The sequence below is a fragment of the Labrus mixtus genome, chromosome 15 (genome assembly GCF_963584025.1).
Source record: "Labrus mixtus chromosome 15, fLabMix1.1, whole genome shotgun sequence".
NCBI classification, from domain to species: Eukaryota; Metazoa; Chordata; class Actinopteri; order Labriformes; family Labridae; genus Labrus; species Labrus mixtus.
In genome coordinates, this window is record NC_083626.1 from 14,024,028 (window position 1) to 14,044,333 (window position 20,306).

At 39.7% G+C, this 20,306-nt stretch overlaps 3 protein-coding genes across 7 annotated transcripts; 1 reads left to right on the forward strand and 2 right to left on the reverse strand.

The window, feature by feature from the left end:
* Positions 1–924: 924 nt before the first annotated feature.
* mipa (major intrinsic protein of lens fiber a) lies at positions 925–2,887 on the reverse strand. Its single transcript, XM_061058466.1, has 4 exons — positions 2,528–2,887; positions 2,089–2,253; positions 1,904–1,984; positions 925–1,810 (listed from the first exon to the last, which is right to left on the reverse strand). The coding sequence occupies exons 1-4, from the start codon at positions 2,885–2,887 to the stop codon at positions 1,625–1,627; spliced, it is 792 nt and encodes a 263-aa protein (XP_060914449.1). The 3' UTR covers positions 925–1,624.
* Positions 2,888–6,484: 3,597 nt separating this feature from the next.
* On the reverse strand, positions 6,485–11,046 carry ptges3a (prostaglandin E synthase 3a (cytosolic)). Its single transcript, XM_061057382.1, has 8 exons — positions 10,890–11,046; positions 9,997–10,110; positions 9,682–9,751; positions 9,489–9,587; positions 9,085–9,174; positions 8,904–8,960; positions 8,736–8,763; positions 6,485–8,297 (listed from the first exon to the last, which is right to left on the reverse strand). Coding segments are annotated over exons 1-8 (480 nt in total). The 5' UTR covers positions 10,892–11,046; the 3' UTR covers positions 6,485–8,277.
* Positions 11,047–13,906: 2,860 nt separating this feature from the next.
* On the forward strand, positions 13,907–20,068 carry dtx3 (deltex E3 ubiquitin ligase 3). 5 transcript variants are annotated; one of them, XM_061058611.1, is made up of 6 exons: positions 13,907–14,438; positions 14,644–14,684; positions 14,774–14,896; positions 15,222–16,024; positions 17,749–17,966; positions 18,164–20,068. In XM_061058611.1, exons 4-6 carry the CDS (start codon positions 15,236–15,238, stop codon positions 18,237–18,239), a joined length of 1,083 nt encoding a protein of 360 aa, XP_060914594.1. In that variant the 5' UTR covers positions 13,907–14,438; positions 14,644–14,684; positions 14,774–14,896; positions 15,222–15,235; the 3' UTR covers positions 18,240–20,068. The 5 variants fall into 5 exon arrangements, with proteins under 5 accessions (XP_060914594.1, XP_060914590.1, XP_060914593.1 ...); XM_061058607.1 differs by lacking the exon at positions 14,774–14,896; XM_061058610.1 differs by having other exon boundaries at positions 13,907–14,896.
* Positions 20,069–20,306: the final 238 nt, after the last annotated feature.

Sequence of the window (20,306 nt, forward strand, 5' to 3'; positions counted from 1 at the left end):
GAGCAGAACATGGCTGCTATGTAAACAGAGGGAGGCGGTAGGGTGAATGAAGGAGGAATGGAGGAGAGAGGGGACACCAGGTCAATGCAAAGCTTCAGCTTCAAAGTTCATTTTCTCTTGAGTAAATTGTATGAAAATAAAGAACATTTATCACCCTGTACAAACACACTAAAGATTTCAGTCACCTCAGGGTGACATTCTCTCTTCTCAAAAATCAGAGCAGGGAGAAAAGAGAAGGCGCCAGGTGTTTGCCAACACCAGCAACAAGCCATCTCACCTCATGCACTCTCTCATTTTCTTACCTTGAGTGGATGTAACAAACACCCTTCAGTTGTGTCAAACAACACACAGTTCCATAGAAATTGCATTTGTTCCTCATGACAGCTCTTCAGCTATGTTTTCTTTGTTTCTCCATGGCAGACAAGCAAAAGAAAAGCAAACCAACTATCACACACCTGTACAGGAATCTGTTACAAGCACTGCTCTAAAAGCAAAGCTCATGTCAGAAAATCATTGAAAATGTAACCCAACACAAATACTGTATTTCAATGTGGTACAAACCTGCAGACAACCCATTCATAAAGAAATATGTAACAGGTTTGTTCACAATTTTTACAATTACAAGTTTTTTTTTACCTTTATGAAGCTCAGAAAAGACCAGATAGTTTTGTGTTTTGTGTTTATTTTAATATAAATATGAATGTGTATGTGCTTCACTAGATGACAAAGAAGTTCTACACTGATGAATTTGGCTAAAAGACTCATCTGACACATAAAGGGGATCACTCTAAATATGGAATCCTTTGAACTTTTGCAGAATGAGCGAGGATGGGGAAAAGGTAGAATGTTAAATTGAAGAACTAAAATATGTTATTTATGATAAATAAAAGGAATCATAATACAGATAAAGGGTTGTGGCAATGAAAAGTGAAAAAGTAAAAATGATCAATTAAAACAAGCACATGCATACACGTGCACAAAGACATGCATTCACTCTGTCTCTCTCACAAACACACACACACACACACACACACACACACCCATACAACTGAAAAAAGTGAGCCAAATAAATACTGGTTAAGTACAATACATACGTGTATTTTACCCATAGTTCATTAAACAAAACAAAGGGCGAGATCACACTGGATCAAAAATGGAAAAGCATGCATTAGTCCACTGCTCTACTGTAGCTTCACTCCTATCAGACTACAAAAGTGGGGAAAACAGGGAAAGGGAGATAAAGGGAGGGAAAGATAGAGAAATAGAGAAACCCCTGTCCTGAGCAGTTAGAGCCACCTGGTCGGCCAGGAGAGACAGACTCCCCACACCACAGGGCACAGGGTGCTTCCTTTAGTGATAATTCTTCTTTTAACCTCCATCTTTGTCCTGCAGTCCAAGGGGAGGAGGAGTAAGGGTGGGTAGAGGTGAAATCGGATGAGATGGTCACTGTAATTCAGTAGGTCCAGTTTGGATAACAAAAGTGTTTGGGAATCGTGTTAGCTTGTGTAGAGGCCGAGAGGAGGAGGTATGTGTGCAGAGGATGGACTGGGAACTGAGGGAGCAGACTGAGGGGTGTAAATGGGAGGAATGACGGGGGTCAGAAAGCCAATCTTCTTCTCCAGGCTTATAGGGCCTGTGTCTTCAGCTCGATGGGCTCTCCCCTGGTCTCCTGCTGGCCCTCGGCCTCTGGGGGCCGGGTGCCCTTCAGCGTGGCGAGCCTCTCAGAGAGGCCACGCATACGGGGGAACAGCATGAAGTCATACAGCAGAGCACCCATGGCACCTCCAATCATAGGTCCAACCCAGTACACCTGCCATTCATGGAAATGACAGAGTAGGATGTTAGTGAAGATGTTACTTTGATTTGCACGAGTTTGTAGTATAAAAAGTTAGAAGGCTCTTACCCAGTGGTTGACAAAATTCCTGACCAGGACAGCAGGGGCGAAGGACCTTGCTGGGTTCATCCCTGCTCCAGTGTAGTACATCTAAATAAAAGACAGATAGAAAAGTTCATGGGTACAATAAAAGAACCTTGTGGGATTCCAGATAGCTGTAAAAAAAAGTTGACATCCTCCTGGTTGATTCTTACCCCGAGAAGGTGACCCATGAGCACAGAGAAGCCGATGGCCAGGGCAGCAGAGCCCAGGCGTCCGTTGCGCCGCTCATCAGTCACAGCGAAGACGCAGACAACAAGCTGCAAGGTGAGGAAGACCTCCATGGTGGTTGCCATGCCCAGGCTGATACCTGGCTGCAACTGGAAAAACAGAAAAATACACAATTAGCATGGCTTGAATGTGAGTTATTATGCAAAGCAGTTTTTTTAACTCCTTTTTTATTTTTTTATTTTACTTGAATGGCATTATTTCAGACTTTTCAAGAAATATTCAAAAATTATGTTTAGTATACAGTATTTTTTTGTGATTAAATAATATTTGAAACTAAACAGTCAGTTTATGTTGCAATGTAACATTTGTGATACAGCAGTCAAAAGCAGCTATAGTATTTAAATCACTGGAGGATAAACTTACCGTGTTGAGTGCCAGGTTCCCCCTCATGTTGCTGGGTGTGACCCCATACAGCACAGCAGCACCAGCCAGTGCTCCCAGACACTGAGCCATGATGTAGAAGAAAGCGCGGAACAGAGACATCTGGGATCCGATCAGGTAGGCAAAGGTAACAGCCGGGTTGATGTGTCCCCCGCTGATGTGGCCGATGGACTGGATGAGGGTGGCAGCTGCCAGCCCAAAGCAAAAGGCAACATGGAGGACATTATGGGGCCCCGTGGTCCAGCGGAGGGCGGCCCCCAGCCCAAAAAATACAAAGAACATGGTGCCGTAGAACTCTGCGAACACCGCCCGCCAGAAAGACATGGACCTAAACTCCCACATGGTGGTAAAAGATCAACGCCTAAGCAGTGGAGGGATGAAAGTCAACAGAAAACTAACCAATTCACTGTGAGGAGATGCAAATTCTCCTTAATAATGACTGTTTGAGACCAAAGATCACAGAGCAAATGAAAACTATTTGCCCTCAAACAAAAACTGCCTCTCTAAAGCTAAATAAACAACACATAAACTACTAAACTTGTAACTCTGATGAAGCTGCTGCTCTGCTTTCTTAATTCTGATTTCTGTCATAGAGAGCTCCCCGTTGGAGCACTATGCTGGTCTCTGTGCATCTATGAGCAAACCCCGCTGGTTGTTAGTAGAAGAACATGGGTAGACAAACGTGAAGCATGTCCTGCAGACATTCAGCCTCTTTACCAGAGCAGGGGGAATCCAGAGAGCTTTTTATAACACCCCAGGGCCACAGTAACCCCACTGAGCCCAGGGGAGGGGCCAGTGAACAATAATACAAATCAAAACACACTTTTTAACCCCTCTCCTGCCATGGCCTCCGTCACTATACTCACATGTAGAAATTACTCCGGTTAAAGGGCACCTTGATAATTATTCAAACTTCTTTATGAAAGAGGTTTGTTGGGTGAGGACCGAGGAGTAATCTTTAAGTTAGAGCATTGTATTCCCAATACGGAAATGGAATGCTAGCACCTGAGTACCACTAATACATTATTACAAACCACAAAGTGGTAGAAAATCCCGTTCATTTGACATTGGGGCTGCAAAGTACTTCAAACCTTGAAATAGAAAATCAGTGGGCATGTAGTAGGTAGAATTTGTGAGCTGGTGGAAGTGAAGTGCAGTTAGAATTTTGCTTGATTTCAAGTAGTTTAGATATTTGTTAAGTAGTTTAGTTAAGTGTGGAAGTCATGTCATTACATCATCCAAACATCACTTTATTTTGTTTTCCAAGCTTTGACACATTACCACAGTACGAGCAATTTCTCATATTGGGTTTGTGGCAGCAGAACTCATTAAGCACAGTTTTGAATTGTGTTTGTATGGCTGTGTGTGTGTGTGTGTGTGTGTGTGTGTGTGTGTGTGCTGGACGGGCTTGTGGGCTCAGGTCAGATAAAGCAGTAGAAAATCCAGGGCTGGAGAGGAAGAGGGGAGAGCAGGCCTGGCATTGAGCTTCTGCACCGGAGCATCATGCTGACTGGGGCAGCCAGAGGGACAGCCGCAGAACTCTGAAAGGATTATGCTGAGCTCACTGCTTTGCTCTTTTCATGTGTGGAAACAAAACGCTGGCAGTAACAGTTTCTGTTGCTTTCTATGATCTGTTTGTCCTGCCATCGCTTTTTAATCCATGCATTCCCTTTTCCATGGGTGGCGATTTAATTATTGCTCTTAATTCATAGAGTTGTGGTAATGGTAACAGAATGATTTCAAACATAACTCAAATACATTTTTAAAGTTAGACATATACTCAATATGTTTCTCATCAATCTCAGCAGCCAGACTTTTAGGAGTTTTTCCCTAATTACACTGAAAACATGAGAAGATTTTTAACTCTGATATAATTTAATAGGGTTGATTTTGTTGTCCTTATTCAGACAGATTCTTAGTTTGCCAATTGGTGCACCTCCATTGTGATGAGTATTTTGGCCTTCTCATGACTCTCTCTGTCAATGGTAAGCCACTTTTTGTGGGTTTAAGCCCTCAGTTTAGTTTTTACAGGGGAGGGGGTTGAAAAGGTGCTTGCATTGTATTTTCCCGTCCCTGGGTCTAGACTGCTGACGAGTACATAAAACATGGAGCCCCCTACACATCTCATTCTGGAGTAGAAGCTCTGGTCTGCCCTCACCACACAGGGGTGGAAACATGTAGGCTGCAGCAGGTAACAGGAAATGAAGAACTAAAACAGACAGTATAGCTGCTGAGGTGATCAAAACAATTAACAGCGAGGGATCTTTAGAGATGTTTAAACCCCCATGAAATTAGACATGACAAAGTGAATAAAGTTCACACATCCATTGACAACAATTTTATGGTTCTCTACCAATAAATAACCCTTAAGCTGATAATTAACAATAATCTTTGCAAACTTGTTCTATGATTGAAAAGTTGTATGTACTGCTAATAATGAAAACATCACACATGGCGCTGAAAACATACAGCATAAGGACACTTCTGGCCTCCATTTTCCTTTTTTTTGCACTTATATAAGTGTCTACTGAGTTAAATTAGTACGGGGGAAGGAGATCCTGTGTAATACTATGTGTTATGATAAAGAGAAGGGAGAATGGAGTGATGGGAAAACATCATCTTCAATGACATTTTACTTTCAAGGAATTGTGCAAAGAATAGGTTCAAGTTCTTTAAGTGTCTGAATACTGAACTTGCATGCCCATGTGTCATTAGAAATAGCACTAAGTCTTCCCTACTCGCTGTGATAATACTTAAGATGCAAGAGATGCCACCATCCCCAAAAAAGCCCAAAAGCTACAAAGAAGCTTTGTCAAACCGAGTGAGATTAAACAAGACTTTTTATTTTTTTAATTCAGCCGCTTTGGTCCAGAACTCCCACGATGGGTCTTTGTTGCTCACCGCAGCTCAGCAGGAGGCACTGTCAGAATCATTCCATTCTCATAAGGATTAACTTTGATTTGTCTGCTCATGTTTTATATTCAAAACATTCTTTGGCCAGAACATTAACTCATGATTTTGTCTCCCACGACTAACCAAGATAGGGACCTTAATGAAAAACAAATACTGTAAGGAATCATTCAGGGCTGCCTCTTTGTCATTTTGGCACACAAATCGAGGTTATGACCCCACCCACATGTTTTTCTGCTACACAGTATAATTTTGTATATTTTGCTCGCCATAATGTAGCACAGAAATCCAATTAAGACCTGATTTTATGTTTTTAAACACAACTAGCGTACTAAACAGTGCTAAGCTATGAGGACATCATGGGGCTTTTGGGGATCATAGCTCAGATCTTAGTGGGGGGTGAGGGTGACTTTTCTCTGCATGTCATTTTAAAATGAAAGTAAAAGATAAAACAAAATGACAAACGAGCTTACTAACCATCCACTTTTTTTTTTTTTTTTTTTTTAATCAATTTTGATTTAGCAGTTATTTCTTTTTTCTTTATGAAAAAGGAGGGTAAGAGTAACTTCTTACCCTCCTTCTTCATAGTTCCTCCCTGGACACTCGGTCATCTATCCTCCTGCTACAGCCTAAAATCTGTGAGTGAGTGGTTGAGCAAGTGAGGGGAGGTTTTCAATCCGTCAAAATGCTTATATCTATAGGCTCTATACGCAACAACATAAAGCCCTAGGTGACTGCCTACATCACCAATGCCTTGAGCTGGCCCTGGAATCATTCATGTGGATATGGGGAGATCAGTATTGTTAAAGAGACACACTTAAGAAGTAAAAGAACACATTAGGTTGATGGAGACTCAAATATACTCACTATACTGTTTGAGTACAACTTAAAGAATTTTGATTTTGCTGAAGTATTTTCAGCTATTCCACATTCAAACTAAACTACCTTTTTAGACACAGCACTGATTAAGTTACGAGATACTTTGCAAAACAGTGTCAATGCAAAATATGTTCAACACATAACACAAGGTGAATTAATATAGAAATGACTTTATTGATGCCCAGAGTTAATTTAAAAGGTGCCACGGAGTATACAAATAAATCTAAATGAGCCTTGACTGAAGCTGCAACACATCAGTTATGTTAATACACACACCAATCACTTCAGTGCAACACTAAAATAAAAAACTTACTGAAGTGGGTACTTCTGTAAAACAAGTACGTTAAGTTCTTTAGTGTATTTTGTTTCTCTTCAGTGAGATGTTGAGTGCAGTATTGGCAGTATTTTTGTCCTCCTGTCGCAATAATTAGTAATGTCTCCCTCAGTGGATTCTCTTATAACTTGAGTAATTCAAACGTTGCTTGAAGAGATGTTTCAACACCAAAGCGTTGTGTTAAACGGCTTCAAACAGTTTATTAAAAATGTTTGCCCAAACTCCAACAGAATGAGACAAACACTAAAGTGTTCGAGACGTGTTGCATAAAACACACAAGCCCTCAAATATTAGTTCTAGTGACAAACATTAAAAACCGGTTTACTATTTAACTCTTAGTAGACCATGTAAGATTTCTGTTCTCACACTCTTGTACCTGCCACCATGAGCAATGCTTTCAACACCAGCATAGAAGAACACATGCCGATTTGTAAATGTTTGACTGTATGCAGATTTCACCACTCTGATACCATAATCTCAACACACACTGTAAATTGCACAAGCATATCAGTTTATTTTAAATGCTGAAATATGTTTAAAAAATGAAATCATTGTTTAATATTTGCAGATGTTGGCATACATCAAAAACCCCATTTCAAATAGAACTTCTGCTTTTTAAATTAACAAACAAAATAAGTGCATTTTACAATACAAACATTAAAGGGGAAAATCTGTCTTTAAAAATCTACTTTTTTGTTTTTTTGGAAAATAGGCATTTTGAAATGTTTTTCTCGTATTAGAACCCACAATGTTCAAAACATAACCTGACATTGCAAAAAAAAAGAAAAACGGAGAGAAAAAGTGTAAGACACCAGCACATCCCATGACAGTCATTAAAGAGCCCATATTATGCCCTTTTTGGGGTTCGTACCTACTTTTGTAAGTTAACAATAGCTAAAGTCCGAAAAAAGTGTCTGTTCTCATGTACTGCTCCTCCTCGCTCCCTCTACGCTCTGAGTCCGTCAGCTACGCTCTGTTGAGCCCCCACTGTTAGACCCCACGTGGGCCAAGTCTGCTCTGATTGGTCTGCCGATCCGCTCTGTCGTTATTGGTCAGTTGCTCAGCACGCGTCGCGGAAATTTCAACATGTGCTGCAGGGCTTGCCACAACGAGCCAATGGACTTAAATCAGTGATCTCACACTGACCAAGACGTCGGACTGACAAATTTTTATCGAGGGGGGCTAGAACCAAGCGTTACATGCAGCTAATGCTACAGCTAACAGGAGGAGGTTGGAGAAGCCGCGTTTCCGCAGACTTTTAAGTTTTTCACATAGATGTGCCTAAACATGCACAGGACACTTGGAAAACACATTAAGGGCATATAAAACCAGAAAAAGCATAATATGGGACCTTTAAAGTCAACAAACAATAACATTTTCATTTGAACAGAATTGTCCATGCAGAACAGAACAGCAAAGCACAGCACTGTATGTCTATGGTTCTCTGTGCATGTCTGTATCCAACAGTCACTCCCTCAAGGGTTTCACTTTGGAAACTGCGAAGAGAGACGAGGTTTCTTCTCTGACATGGCTTCCAACTCATGTCTTTTGCCTCTCTTCAACTGACATATAACTTGCATTTTACTAATGAGGTGACATCTGTATGCATCTACTCAAGGTCGGGCATTTCTGGAGAGACAAAAAATAAAAGCATGATGTGTTTGAGCAAGTGATTACATTTGAAATCCTCACTTTTGACTAGCAATCATATTCTCTTGATTAAAAGAAGAAAGGAAAAATAAACAGACATGATAACACGTCTACAACATAAGGTTCCTCTGGGTTTTAGATGGAGTTCAACATGAACTTGTACCTCAACAAACCTCTTTGCAACATCATTGAAACCATCTCTTACTGAAGGCATATCACAGCATTTTGAATTACAGTCTAATGTATTCACCACCATGATAATAGTTATTATGATGGTTTTATTTGCAAAATACTTTTTTATTTAACTAATCAAAAATGTAATCATAGCCTAGCAATATACTGGTAATCTCCTAACTTTCCAACTAATGAGCTGTAGTGACTACAAATAACAAGAAAATGCTTAAGAATGTTACTTACTTTCATCGTCACTGTCTGCAGCGCCATGCTGCAAAAAAAGACACACACACAACAATCACAAATCTTCATATAATACTCTACTTGGTACATTTCATTCAAACAAAACACTGGTCTCTGTTATATATTAAGCACATTAAAAAAGTAGCACAAGTATGTAAAAAAACATACCTCTTCATCTGCTGCATCTAAGTCTGGTAGATCATCTCCTCCCATAGTGTTCATCATCTGGAGATATACAAAGAACCCATATGTCATTGCCTCTTCAAAGGTGGCACCACAGGTGACTGCCTTGTGCAGTGTAACTGAACGTACTCACAATTTTGACAGTGTACATATTTGGCATTCTTACCTCTGAGAATTTGTCAAAACTTGACAGGTCCTCATCTGATTCATCTTCCCAGTCTTTCCAATTGTTGAAATCCACACTCAGCCAGTTGCACTAAGACAATTGTTTTTTTTTAAGCAAGACATGTTTCTCAATGACTTCATTACAGCTCTTTTAAGTTTAGATCAATTTCTACTTCATCACCGTTTCGTGGTACAAAAATGATCATCGGAAATTGGACTACTCACTCAGATTCAAGTATTGTTACTATGTGGCTGAAATAAATGAGCCAATAGCTACAAATATATTCATTATCTAGTTGTTTGGCAATTAGTTATTGCAACTGTATCTGTTTTGCAACAAATCTAAACCTTAAAATGACACAAGATTAATATCAGTTGACTTCAAAGCCTTCAAACTTCAATTACCTTTGACTTGTCTTTGGTGAGTCGTGGCCATGATTTCCCAGCCTCTGCTTTTCGTAAACAACACAACACAGACCTGTCAGTGCGTCTGTGTTTGGATCCCTTGGTTGAATAGAAAAAAAGATTAATTAAAACTCTGAAGAAATAAAACTCATGGTAAACTGCATCTTTGGCTATGAAGAAAAACAAACCCTACTTTGGGGTCAATCTCCCCAAAAAGGTCCACTGTATTGTGGAGTTTGACCTTATCTGCTCCATTCAAACAGCTGTAAGGTGGACAGAAAAGAGAAAGGGTTATTTTCTGTACAACAATAACTGTTATAACCAATAAGGTATTGTGTTTTAACCATTGTGCTTTAATGCACGAATCAGGGCCCTGTTTCCAGATAGCATTTTTAAGCTTATCTGATCTGCAAGAGGATTGTGGGAAATCGAGCCATTCACTTGAGAAAATTCTAGAATCTCTACTTTTAGAAAGTACTACTCTTAATTGTAAAATGTTGCAACTTACCTGAAATCAAACTTTAACTTGTCAAACTTTAGTTGCACATCTTTGCTGTCTTCCACGCAGAACTCTACAAACACAGAGTCCCTTCTGTCATACCACTTCGCTGTAGCAGGCTGCCTAATGACAAAAGGAGGATACAAACGAATTTACACATTTTTTATTTGGATCTGACCAGTTCATTATTCAAGAACCAGGAGTTCTGTGCTTGTTAATATAAATTGTTCATAGGTTTCACAGCCAGCTCTGGATATTGTACTTTTGGTGCAGTGCATTTGAGGTCACGTTTAAACCATGTTGATAAAAGCGTCATTCAGTTCACTTCAGCTTAGCATGGCTGCAACTCAAGTATCATATCTGAAAGCTGTAACCACTTTCTAGAAGCTTCAGAATGACCCCACTAATCAAACACACCTCTAACACAGCAACAAGCCCATTAAACGATATTTTCATGGTGATTTGATAGTAGGGGAAAGCATATTTCTAGATGGTGTAATATGGCGTAAACTTACTCTAGCTCGTACAAGCCAATCATGACACCAGGTTTTTTTTTTTAATGCTAACTTAAACGTTATCTTGTACTGCTTGACATTAGCCTGCTAGCTAACCATAGCTTTGCTGATGTTAAACGCGTAAAAAAAAAGCTATCTGAAAGTCGGAATTTTTTATTTAACACAGTTGTGCCAGGACATATTACAGCGAAGGAAATCAAGCCGTCTGTGGATGTAAAAATGCGCGATGCATTTTTGTCGTGACAGGATCAGTAAGTTGTGACAGCAACGCTGAAGCTAACGCGTGTGCTTAGCTCAGTTAGCTAATGTTAGCTCTGGTTGGTCCGCTGTATACCACACATCTTCAAGATCGACCATTAACGACTACATAGTGAACTCAACACTTACATCTCCACTGTTATTGTTATTTATTTCCCTTCGTCGGACCCCGATATAGATAATATCTAGCTATAGTGCCCGGCAAATCTGTACGCTGACACATAAACAGTTAACTCAAACGTTATCAACTGGTGCGCTCGTCTCTCCAAACATCGCGAGATTTCACTGTTCTCTCGTGACGTACGGGTTTCGTCTTTCTGTGCACTGGCCCCTCACCGAGCGAAGCTGTTGGAGACAATTCTAGAACTTGGTTGGTTCAGTGTGAGTAGAACAGCACAACAGCTCCACCACTGTGGCTGCTTAGTAGAAGGCGTGAAAAACAATTGTTGATAGAGAAAATAAATATTATTGAAAATAGTAATTTCTATCATGTGGGTCACAGGAAATAATCACATCATGTCTCGTGCTATGCAAAAGTAGGCTATAACTATCTGCAAAACAATATTCATTTGCATCATAATAGTGTTTGATGTGAAATTGTGTGGCCTTGTGTGAACCAATACATATTCATTCTTATGAAATGAATTAGGCAAGAAGTACCTTAGGCCTATAAGGGTTGGGCAAGAGTATTTCACATGTAGTCTGGTCAAAATGAACTTTTAAGATATCCACGATGACATTCTTCCTATCAACAATTGTCTTTACAGATATAGTCTACATACACAACGTTGTTCGTGTGATTCATGAGTATTTAGCTTCTAATTTGATAGGCTATATCTAACGTAGCTTATTTCATCATAGGACAAAGTCTCATTTCAGATATCTATAACCCATGGTTGTTATAGGCTAGTCACATTTTTTTTTTTTTAACCAAAGATAAAAAAATTTGCCTGAATATTATATCTATAATGTCCTTTGGAATATCCTACATTTTTTAAATAGTGAAAATGTGAATGTAGATCTGTAAAAAGGGATTTTTTTCCGAAGAACTCAATTGCAGATATCTTAATGTTTTATCCTGGGTATAGGATGAATGACATGTATATCTGAAATTGAAAGAACAATATACATAAATTGTAAAAGTGGAGAAATGAAGTGAATATCTGATATAAAAATTGTGGACAGTAGAATGTTATTGTGAAAATCTGTAGTAACAATTCTCGAGACATTATTTAAGAATAGGATATAGTGACTAACAATAACAGCACGTTTTGAATTATTTTAATGATATCCTAAATATGATTAGTGATAGGTGATAGGAGGGTGTTTCCTTTAAATGTTAAAACGGCTTGTCAAAAGGGACATCAATTGGAACTATCTAACATAAGACACATATGTAGGCTTATTCAGTATGCTCTGTGGATTCAAACCATATCTTGTCAGCAATTAATAACAATTCAAAATACTGCTGCAGATTTAGGACTGTACTTTAGGTGGGTCAGTGGTTCAGCTGCAGCATGGTGCTGGGATCCATGATGATGGATGCATGATCCATTTGGGTATATTAAAAAAAGACACAGGACTCTTTCTTGTTTTCTTAATAGAGAGATGCACAGATGAAATTGTGGAGACAAAAGCATCTCCCTTCACAGTTTGCTTCGCAGCTGCATTGACATACTGTTAATACCAGAGTGAAAATATCTTAAACAGTTCAGGTCCTCATAGGGGCCATTGTCTGTTCTATATGATCAATGAGTCAACAGTTGAAAATCCAAACCAAATGTATTTTTAAAGCACATTTAAAAACAACAAAAATTTAACAACATTCTGTACAATCCAACAAATGAAAATGGAAACAGAAAAACAACTTGGACAGCAAACCAGACTTTGGGAGAGGCTTCAAGCAGTTGGACTTAGATACCACAACATTGTCCAAGAGACATTATCACCAGTTTGAGGCTTGGCAGCTTCTGATAGAGGAAGTAGCCTGCGATAACAGTACAGGGCGGGGAAAGAACAAGCAGCACTGTCAAATGAGAGGAACATGTGAATTAAGCCAAAGATGACATCAGGTGAACTTGAATAGAATAATGCCAGTCAGCACACGTGTGTGAGTGGGATACCTACAGCTATTTCTGATAGGATGGAATAAAAATGTATCTTCAAAGAATACTTTGAATCAATTATTATTATTTAAAAATAAAATCACAAATTCCCTTTTTAATGTGGTCCAGTTGACACCAGTCCTCCTTTGGCCTGAATAGCATGACACCATCCCCAAAACATTTCAGGCATATAGCGATTTTCCAGTTGAAATATCACAAATTTCACACATTATATACATCTTATTTACATCACTCTTATTAAAAAGCATTTAGTATTAGCATTTTGCTCACATGTTCAAATTGGTTTTGAATTTCAAAAGATTAAATATAAAATGTGGGCAATACATTAACCTTTCAGAACAGGAAAATCAAAACTTTGGGACATGAGGACTAAAAGAGAAATTGTTTATAAAACTTCCCAAGTTTTTGCTGAAACATCCATTTTTTCAGGCCCTTTAAAAAAAAGAGAAGAACAGCAAATCCATCCTAACATAGAATTCACATTATTTCCACAAAACTTTGCATCTTTTAATTTGACAAAATCTAAGATAGATGGAAATTCCGAATAAAGCAACAGAATTAAAAAACTAGAATCAAAAAGTAGCTTAGGGTGTCCCATAAATATTCTATACAATGAATTTTGAAAATACTGCTAAGTATTAACTTGTGTTTTAGAATAACAACAATTTTAAAATGACACAATATTGATGAGTATTGATAAATTTAGTATAAATCATAATGTTAACATAATAAAAGATTATAATAATTAGTCCTGGAATGCATTTGCTAAAAAGAAAAAAGGGTTTAAATAATAGCGTAGGCTACTTTCTCAAAGTATCCACAACAATTGCAGCATTGTTGTCAATAAATCCCTGCATCCTGAAAGACAGCTTCATTTGCATCATAACTGAATGAGTGGGTATTCCCTCGATGGAGCGTGGGCTGGACACTTGTGTGTACTTTCCGTGTTATAAGCATTACGTTATAATGATAGCTCTTAATCACGACAAAACTATGATTCACTCCCAGCCCCCCAAAAAAAACACAAACCACCATTTTTCACCCAATCAAGTCAGCTCAGTGACGAACTTCCTGGTCAGATTTCCTCGTAGGTCCCAGTCCTTTTAATGGCTATGTTTGCTCCTTCCACAGTCAACAGGGAGGACGGGGCTTGAAAGAGCAGACGCGGACTTCAAATTACGCGAAAGAGCAAACCATCGTCCTGGAGAAAAGTGTCACACAGCTAGCGTGGTGGGACTGGGAGCCAGATGAAAAGAGAAATGCTATTTACTCAGTGTTGCGCCTAGCCCAAGGACGTACGAAGAAGGCAAACACAGCCGAGACCGAGGACGAGGTGCAGGATTTGGATGGCATTTGCCGGGGCCGGGGAAGAACTGTTAAAAACCTGAAGAGACACGAACTTGGAATATGTTTGAATATCATGTCTTGACTACAAACGACGTTTTATCTGCGGATAAGCTGCAGCAGCACGTCAGAAATAAAGGCCTCATCTGATGGCTCTTTAATCCAGCCAGAATCCTCCCTGACAGGCAGCGACGAGCTACAGCAAAGGGTGAGGTACTGAAGTAATCAAGGGGAAAACCACTTAGCTAAATGTTGACGCCAAATCTATCAAAGGCTAAGCTAATGTTGCGTTATCGCCGAATTTCCCTTTGCTGCTGCAGAGGATGGCTCAGTCAAAATACCACCACAGAGCAGCTGTGATACCGTTTGTCCCATTCCTTCAGTGTTTCCTCCTCTCTTTTTCTGTTCAACAGGACGCTTTATTCGCAATTGAGGGGATTTATGGGATCACAAGGTAACCTTTCAACCTAAAGACGTGTCACTTCTGTGCTAGCCTGAGGCTGTCATTGATGTTTCATGTTGTCCGCGTGTGTCGGGCGTCAGTTTCCTTTGTTTACAGTCTGAATCTCTGAACAGCTGATGGCTCCTCAGCTAAACCGCGGTGTTGCCTGTGTGTCTCTGTGACGTGCCGCGACCACTGCAAATAGCTTCCAGTGTAGCTGTCGGGTATGCAAAGAAAATAATTAAGCAAAAGGGTGTGAAGCATGAAGCATTAAGCAATAGAGAAAGTGGCCTGCCATTAAATGTACATCCACAGGTAAACGGCACAACAGAGATAGATGCTATGTAAAAACTCCACAGTAAAACAACCATAGCTAACTGAAACAAAACAACTTTTTAGCCATGTCAGAGAAAAATGTATCATAATGCAATTGAACATGGCTTTAAAGACTAGTGTATAGTTTCAGGGGGAACTTTTATAACTTGATTTACACTTAGTGCAGAATGTATTTTATTGTCTTTGTGCTGACTTTTTTTTCCCTCTCTACAGTCTCTTCTGATGAGATGAGTGTGCGTGCTGGCCAGGGCAGTGATGAGGTACTGGTTTCACAGGCTGTGTGGGATTACCTGGCTGCAGCTGGGCGGCCCTGGCTCATTGACTTCCAGCAAAAGCAGGGGATGAGCGCTGGTATCGTCAGGCGTGGAGAAAGAGGGGGCTGCTGCGCCGTGAGGCTGCAGCCGGTGGAAGGCTCCAGGAGCGCCAGAGATGGACTGATGGACGGAACTATCTCCAGCGAGACACGAAAAGCCTTCATTGACTTATGCCGTTGTGCCCGTAAAGAAATGAGCAAACTGGAAGGTGGACCCAAAAGGAAGAGGGCTCTGCTGCCTTGTGTGGCAGTCCTGGAGCCCAATGGAGAGGGGAGCCGGCTTCAGCCTCTTCCTCCTCAGCCAAGACGCTCCCAGAGACAGCAGCAAAGGTTCAGGAAGCCTACCGATGAGGAGGCCTGTGTCATGCTCCACGAGGCAGCACAGAGAAAGGATATGGACTCCAACTTGGCTTCCCATAGTGAGGCAGAGGACCCCAAAACTTGTTCAATCTGCATGGGGGACATAGTGGAGAAGACTACCCTGGATAGGTGTGGCCACTCATTCTGTCGCTCTTGCCTGGATCAAGCCTTTAAGGTGAAGAAAGCTTGTCCTGTGTGTCGGCTGGTGTACGGCCAGTTGATTGGGAACCAGCCTGCAAACGGTACAATGATTGTAGAAAGAGATCCTGATCTGGAGCTTCCGGGCCATGAAGGCTTTGGATGTATCTGCATCATCTACAGCTTCCCTCCTGGCCTGCAGGCAGTGAGTGCGCACGCACACACACACACACACACACACACACACACACACACACACACACACACACACACACACACACACACACACACACACACACACACACACACACACACACACACACACACACACACACACACAGCATGGGCCACTTACTTACTAGAATAACTCATTTTGTTAATCAATTGAAACTCACAGTGGTTCTAAATAAATAAGACAGATCATTAAACACAGTCAAATATCACAATTGCATGGAAGACGAAAAAATAGACTAGGATGAAATAGTCTTAGTTTAACTACTTTAGTCTGATCATGTTTGTAGGTAACACTTTATAAAACAGGGTTGTTGATTTTTTTTTTTAAACTACTGTACCTCCTACTTGACTTTGAGAATCATCTTTAATCATTTTTCCTCTATTTACACACATTCTAGTGTCAAGGTAGGGTGTGTAAGCACCCTCATCTAAACTCCCACCACTATGTCAATACCTGACAAGTCTTTTTATTTATTTGAGTTTATTGTGAGGAAGGAGACTAGACAAACAACAGTTATTGTTTGTGACCATGTTTTGGTGAGTTTATATCTGATTTTATTTTGTACAACAGCAGTAAACATGGCCTATGTCCATCCAAATATATGTAAGTGTACCAAACCCCATAATAACATTGTGAATTTATGCCAAATTAAACTTAGGAAAATGATGATTGATTAATGAATCAAGGTGTTATCCCTGCTCTCTTTTACAAAAGTACTGCAGTTCTACAGTGGTCTTATCAGGACAGTATCTGGAGGAGCTGCATGTTAAACACATATATCCTGATTGGTTTGATTGATTAATGAGCTGTAGTCTGCAAGCTCCCTGTACAAAGCTCGAGTAATGTCATTTTAAAGTGTTAATACCTGGAGCATTCATGACAAGCGAGTGAGTGTTTAACATCTTGACGTTGCACTGAGTGTAGATTCTCCTTTTTATTTATTTTTTGCTTGCCTGTAAATTGCTTTCCTCTCTTTTGTGACTTTGAATTAATTTTCCTCCATAAAATTCAGCAAAATATCTTTATAGTATTCTATGCATTTTAACATTGCTTACATCTGAATTTATCAGTTTGCCTGTCAGTCTAGAACATTGTCGCATACAGCTTCTTTTTATTTAGTGGAATAGTGTGGCACCACGACAAGGACTGTCATCATCCTCTTCTTTACTGCTTGAAAATGCAGTAAAGACCAACATCTTTCAAACTCCATGTCCTCAGTTTGTAATAGAGGCTTTCTATTATACATGTGTAGTGCAGGTTGAGACAACTCCAAGATATTAGCTTTACAAATAATTTTACAGGCTCAGTAGTGCCTGACAGTTACTGTAAACTTACCCATGTTCTTTCATTGGAGTTCCCCTTTACAAGGAAATAGACAGCTAGCAGGTTGGAATGCCTCACAGGTTTCAGAATATGTTTTTTATTTCAAGGTCCAGGATTCAAGCTCAGTTTTATTGTTTCCCTTGGTTGAAATGTGAGGAAGAACAGCTTCCCTAAAACAGATGTAATAAACTTAAATGTATTAAATCCATTAAGCACACTTGGAAGGACACTACTTACAAAAACAATTTATACAGCTAAGCATAAAAGAGAGGACCATGGAAACAATAATTGTAGTTGTAATTGTTGTTGTTTTTTAAATAAATAAATGCCTATTTAATGTGCTCCTGTTTTAACTCCTGTGTTCTTAACAGCCAGAACATCCCAACCCAGGGGTCCGGTACCCAGGAACAGACCGTGTGGCCTACCTCCCTGACAGCCCCGAGGGGAACCGTGTGCTGGGCCTGCTGCGCCGGGCCTTTGAACAGCGCCTTATCTTTACCATTGGTACCTCCATGACTACGGGCATGCAAAATGTCATCACCTGGAATGACATTCACCACAAAACCTCAATATGGGGTGGGCCTCGCTGGTATGTACAGCCTTTTATCTGCAGGAGATGAACCACTTAATGGTCTGTTAGCTGAGATAGGGGCTCTGCATAGTCTGACTGTTGTTATTAAAGTATATGAGAGGGAACGTTTATCAGCTGATGTTCTCTGCTAGGTGGCACTTTCACTAACTGAGCCCATATCAAAGTATTGATGGCTCTTTTATTTCTCCTGACAGTTTTGGCTACCCAGACCCTACCTACCTGGTGAGAGTGACAGAGGAGCTCAGAGAGAAAGGCATCATGGCCGACTGACGGCATGAAAAGGATGGACTCTTCCAAGACTTTGTGAGACTTTCCGAGAGCCCTTGTGGTGGACATGACTCGGCCACAGGTTGTGCTCAGAGACTGCCCGTCCCTTAAAGGATGTCTGAAGACAAAGCCCTCAGCAGAGAGGTGTTCAATGCTGCAGAGTTCACCTCACTTCAGTACTTTCCCGTCTGTTTGTTCTTTTTTTTCCTCAAGAGTTCAGCTTGGAAGAAAATACTGAGTGCAGTGCATTCTTGTATTGTACAATCCTCCACCTGTTGCTGTTTGGCAATAGTATGGATATGTGATATGCTTCCTTAAGAGCATCATGGTTTGTGTGAGTTCATGGTACTTATATATTATAATTTAGGATAAAAGTTTGATGTCATAAAGACACTTTATGTTATATTCATGATGGTTTGAACTCTGGGAAGTTTAGTGTTTTTTATAAGCACACATTCTTTGTTTTACCTCCACAGAAATGTTTGTTTGGTTATTGAGTCTAATTTAATTGTTACTAATTACCCGTAGTTAGCGTAGTACCTGGGTTATATAAGGTTCAAAAGAAGGAATTCATTTCCTGAAATTACTGAAATCTAAAGCACTTAGTGGCACTTTGGTAAGACTTTTTTGCTTCCCCTGTGGAAGAGTGTTTGCAACAAACAGGTTTGTGCAGCCATAAGCTAACGCTTGGTGGCTTCTAGTTGATGTCAATTGCTTGAGGCACTTCATTTGTATGTGACTTTCATTTCATCCTCATTTGTACTGAAATAGGACGAATGTTTACCAATGCTTCATGGCAGCACTTTTATTGTACACATTAATACTTTTCCCGTTTTTTTTTTGTTTTTTTTGGCTGTCGGTTAGTCGTGTAATTTCAAGATGTCTCCCAGGTGTTGAGCCCATTACCTCAGTTCTTAGTAATGTGCTCATCTAATTACCAGATTTATGATGATGTCAAATACAAAGGGCATACAGACCACTTAAACCAAATCAACGGCACAAACGCTCTTGGAATATCTTTGCCTCTGTTCCTAACAAACTTGGAGATTTACCTGCTAATGTTCTCATTTAAAATGAGGTAACTTTTGTCAATTTGTTATCTGAATAGATAATCAAAAATGCACAGTAAAAAGAAAATACATACGAAAATATTGCGGGAACCCTTGATCTGATTTTGGATGGGGAATTTATCTAATTTTGTCGTGCCTTTCTTATATTTACTTTTGATAAAAGTCAAGCATGATGTTACTAATGAAAGGTTTGCAGTTTGGGAATATGTTGATGATGTTATTTGATTGGTAAGAGCATTATGTTTGTAGCCATACTATCTAGCTTTTAGTTCAAATACTATCCATTTCATTGAATTATAAATAATGTTTATTAAATAAGCTTCTCCTGCATCAACGTTTTTATACTCCATATAAAAAACAACAACAGACCTGACGAAGCTGTATGTGTAAAAGTGCTTTGCTAAGTGCAGTAACTTACTTAGCTAGTCGAACATTTGTCATTTATTTAACTGCTCAGATCCATACATCAGATACCCTTTTGTGATGTTTCCATATCCTTTGTATTTTAGTTCAGGGACCAACTGAAATACTTTTGGGACACAGGATTGTAGTTTACTGAAGCTACCGTGCAAACATTTCTATGCATACATGTCGAAGGAGGAGCTGCAGGAGAATGGAGAGTTGGAGAGAATAAACATATAACAAAAGTGATTGTTAAGGAAAAGTGAGAGTTTTGCTTTTCTAATTTTGTTTATTTGTACTTTGTTGATATTCAGAATAATGTTCTTTACATTTTAATACTTGAATAAAAAGTTATGTTTGGCTTTGTGTTGGACATTTAATGGAGTCCCAGAAAGCAGGTGCAATATAAGGAACTGAATATCAAACCTGTGTGCATTTGGAATGAGTCCGATGTGCCCTCTGTTAAAGATTGTATATAACATTAACCCCATATATCTGTAGTAGATTTCTATCTCATACCAAGACACTGAACTGAAGAAAATTAGTGCCATCTAGTGGAACACTTAATGACTGCAAAGTGATAAGACATTTAAAAACC

Excerpts from the sequence above, each read along its gene's own strand:
- mipa (XM_061058466.1), bottom strand. The coding sequence starts at position 2,887 with ATGTGGGAGTTTAGGTCCATGTCTTTCTGGCGGGCGGTGTTCGCAGAG. Across the intron at positions 2,254-2,527 it reads GGAACCTGGCACTCAACACG|TTGCAGCCAGGTATCAGCCT; the intron begins GTAAGTTTATCC and ends CTGTTTTTCCAG. Across the intron at positions 1,811-1,903 it reads GGAATTTTGTCAACCACTGG|GTGTACTGGGTTGGACCTAT; the intron begins GTAAGAGCCTTC and ends CATGAATGGCAG.
- dtx3 (XM_061058606.1), top strand. Across the intron at positions 16,025-17,748 it reads TCCCTCCTGGCCTGCAGGCA|CCAGAACATCCCAACCCAGG; the intron begins GTGAGTGCGCAC and ends TGTTCTTAACAG. Across the intron at positions 17,967-18,163 it reads ATATGGGGTGGGCCTCGCTG|TTTTGGCTACCCAGACCCTA; the intron begins GTATGTACAGCC and ends TTCTCCTGACAG.
- ptges3a (XM_061057382.1), bottom strand. Across the intron at positions 9,588-9,681 it reads TTGGGGAGATTGACCCCAAA|GGATCCAAACACAGACGCAC; the intron begins GTAGGGTTTGTT and ends TATTCAACCAAG. Across the intron at positions 8,298-8,735 it reads TGCAGACAGTGACGATGAAA|AAATGCCCGACCTTGAGTAG; the intron begins GTAAGTAACATT and ends TTGTCTCTCCAG.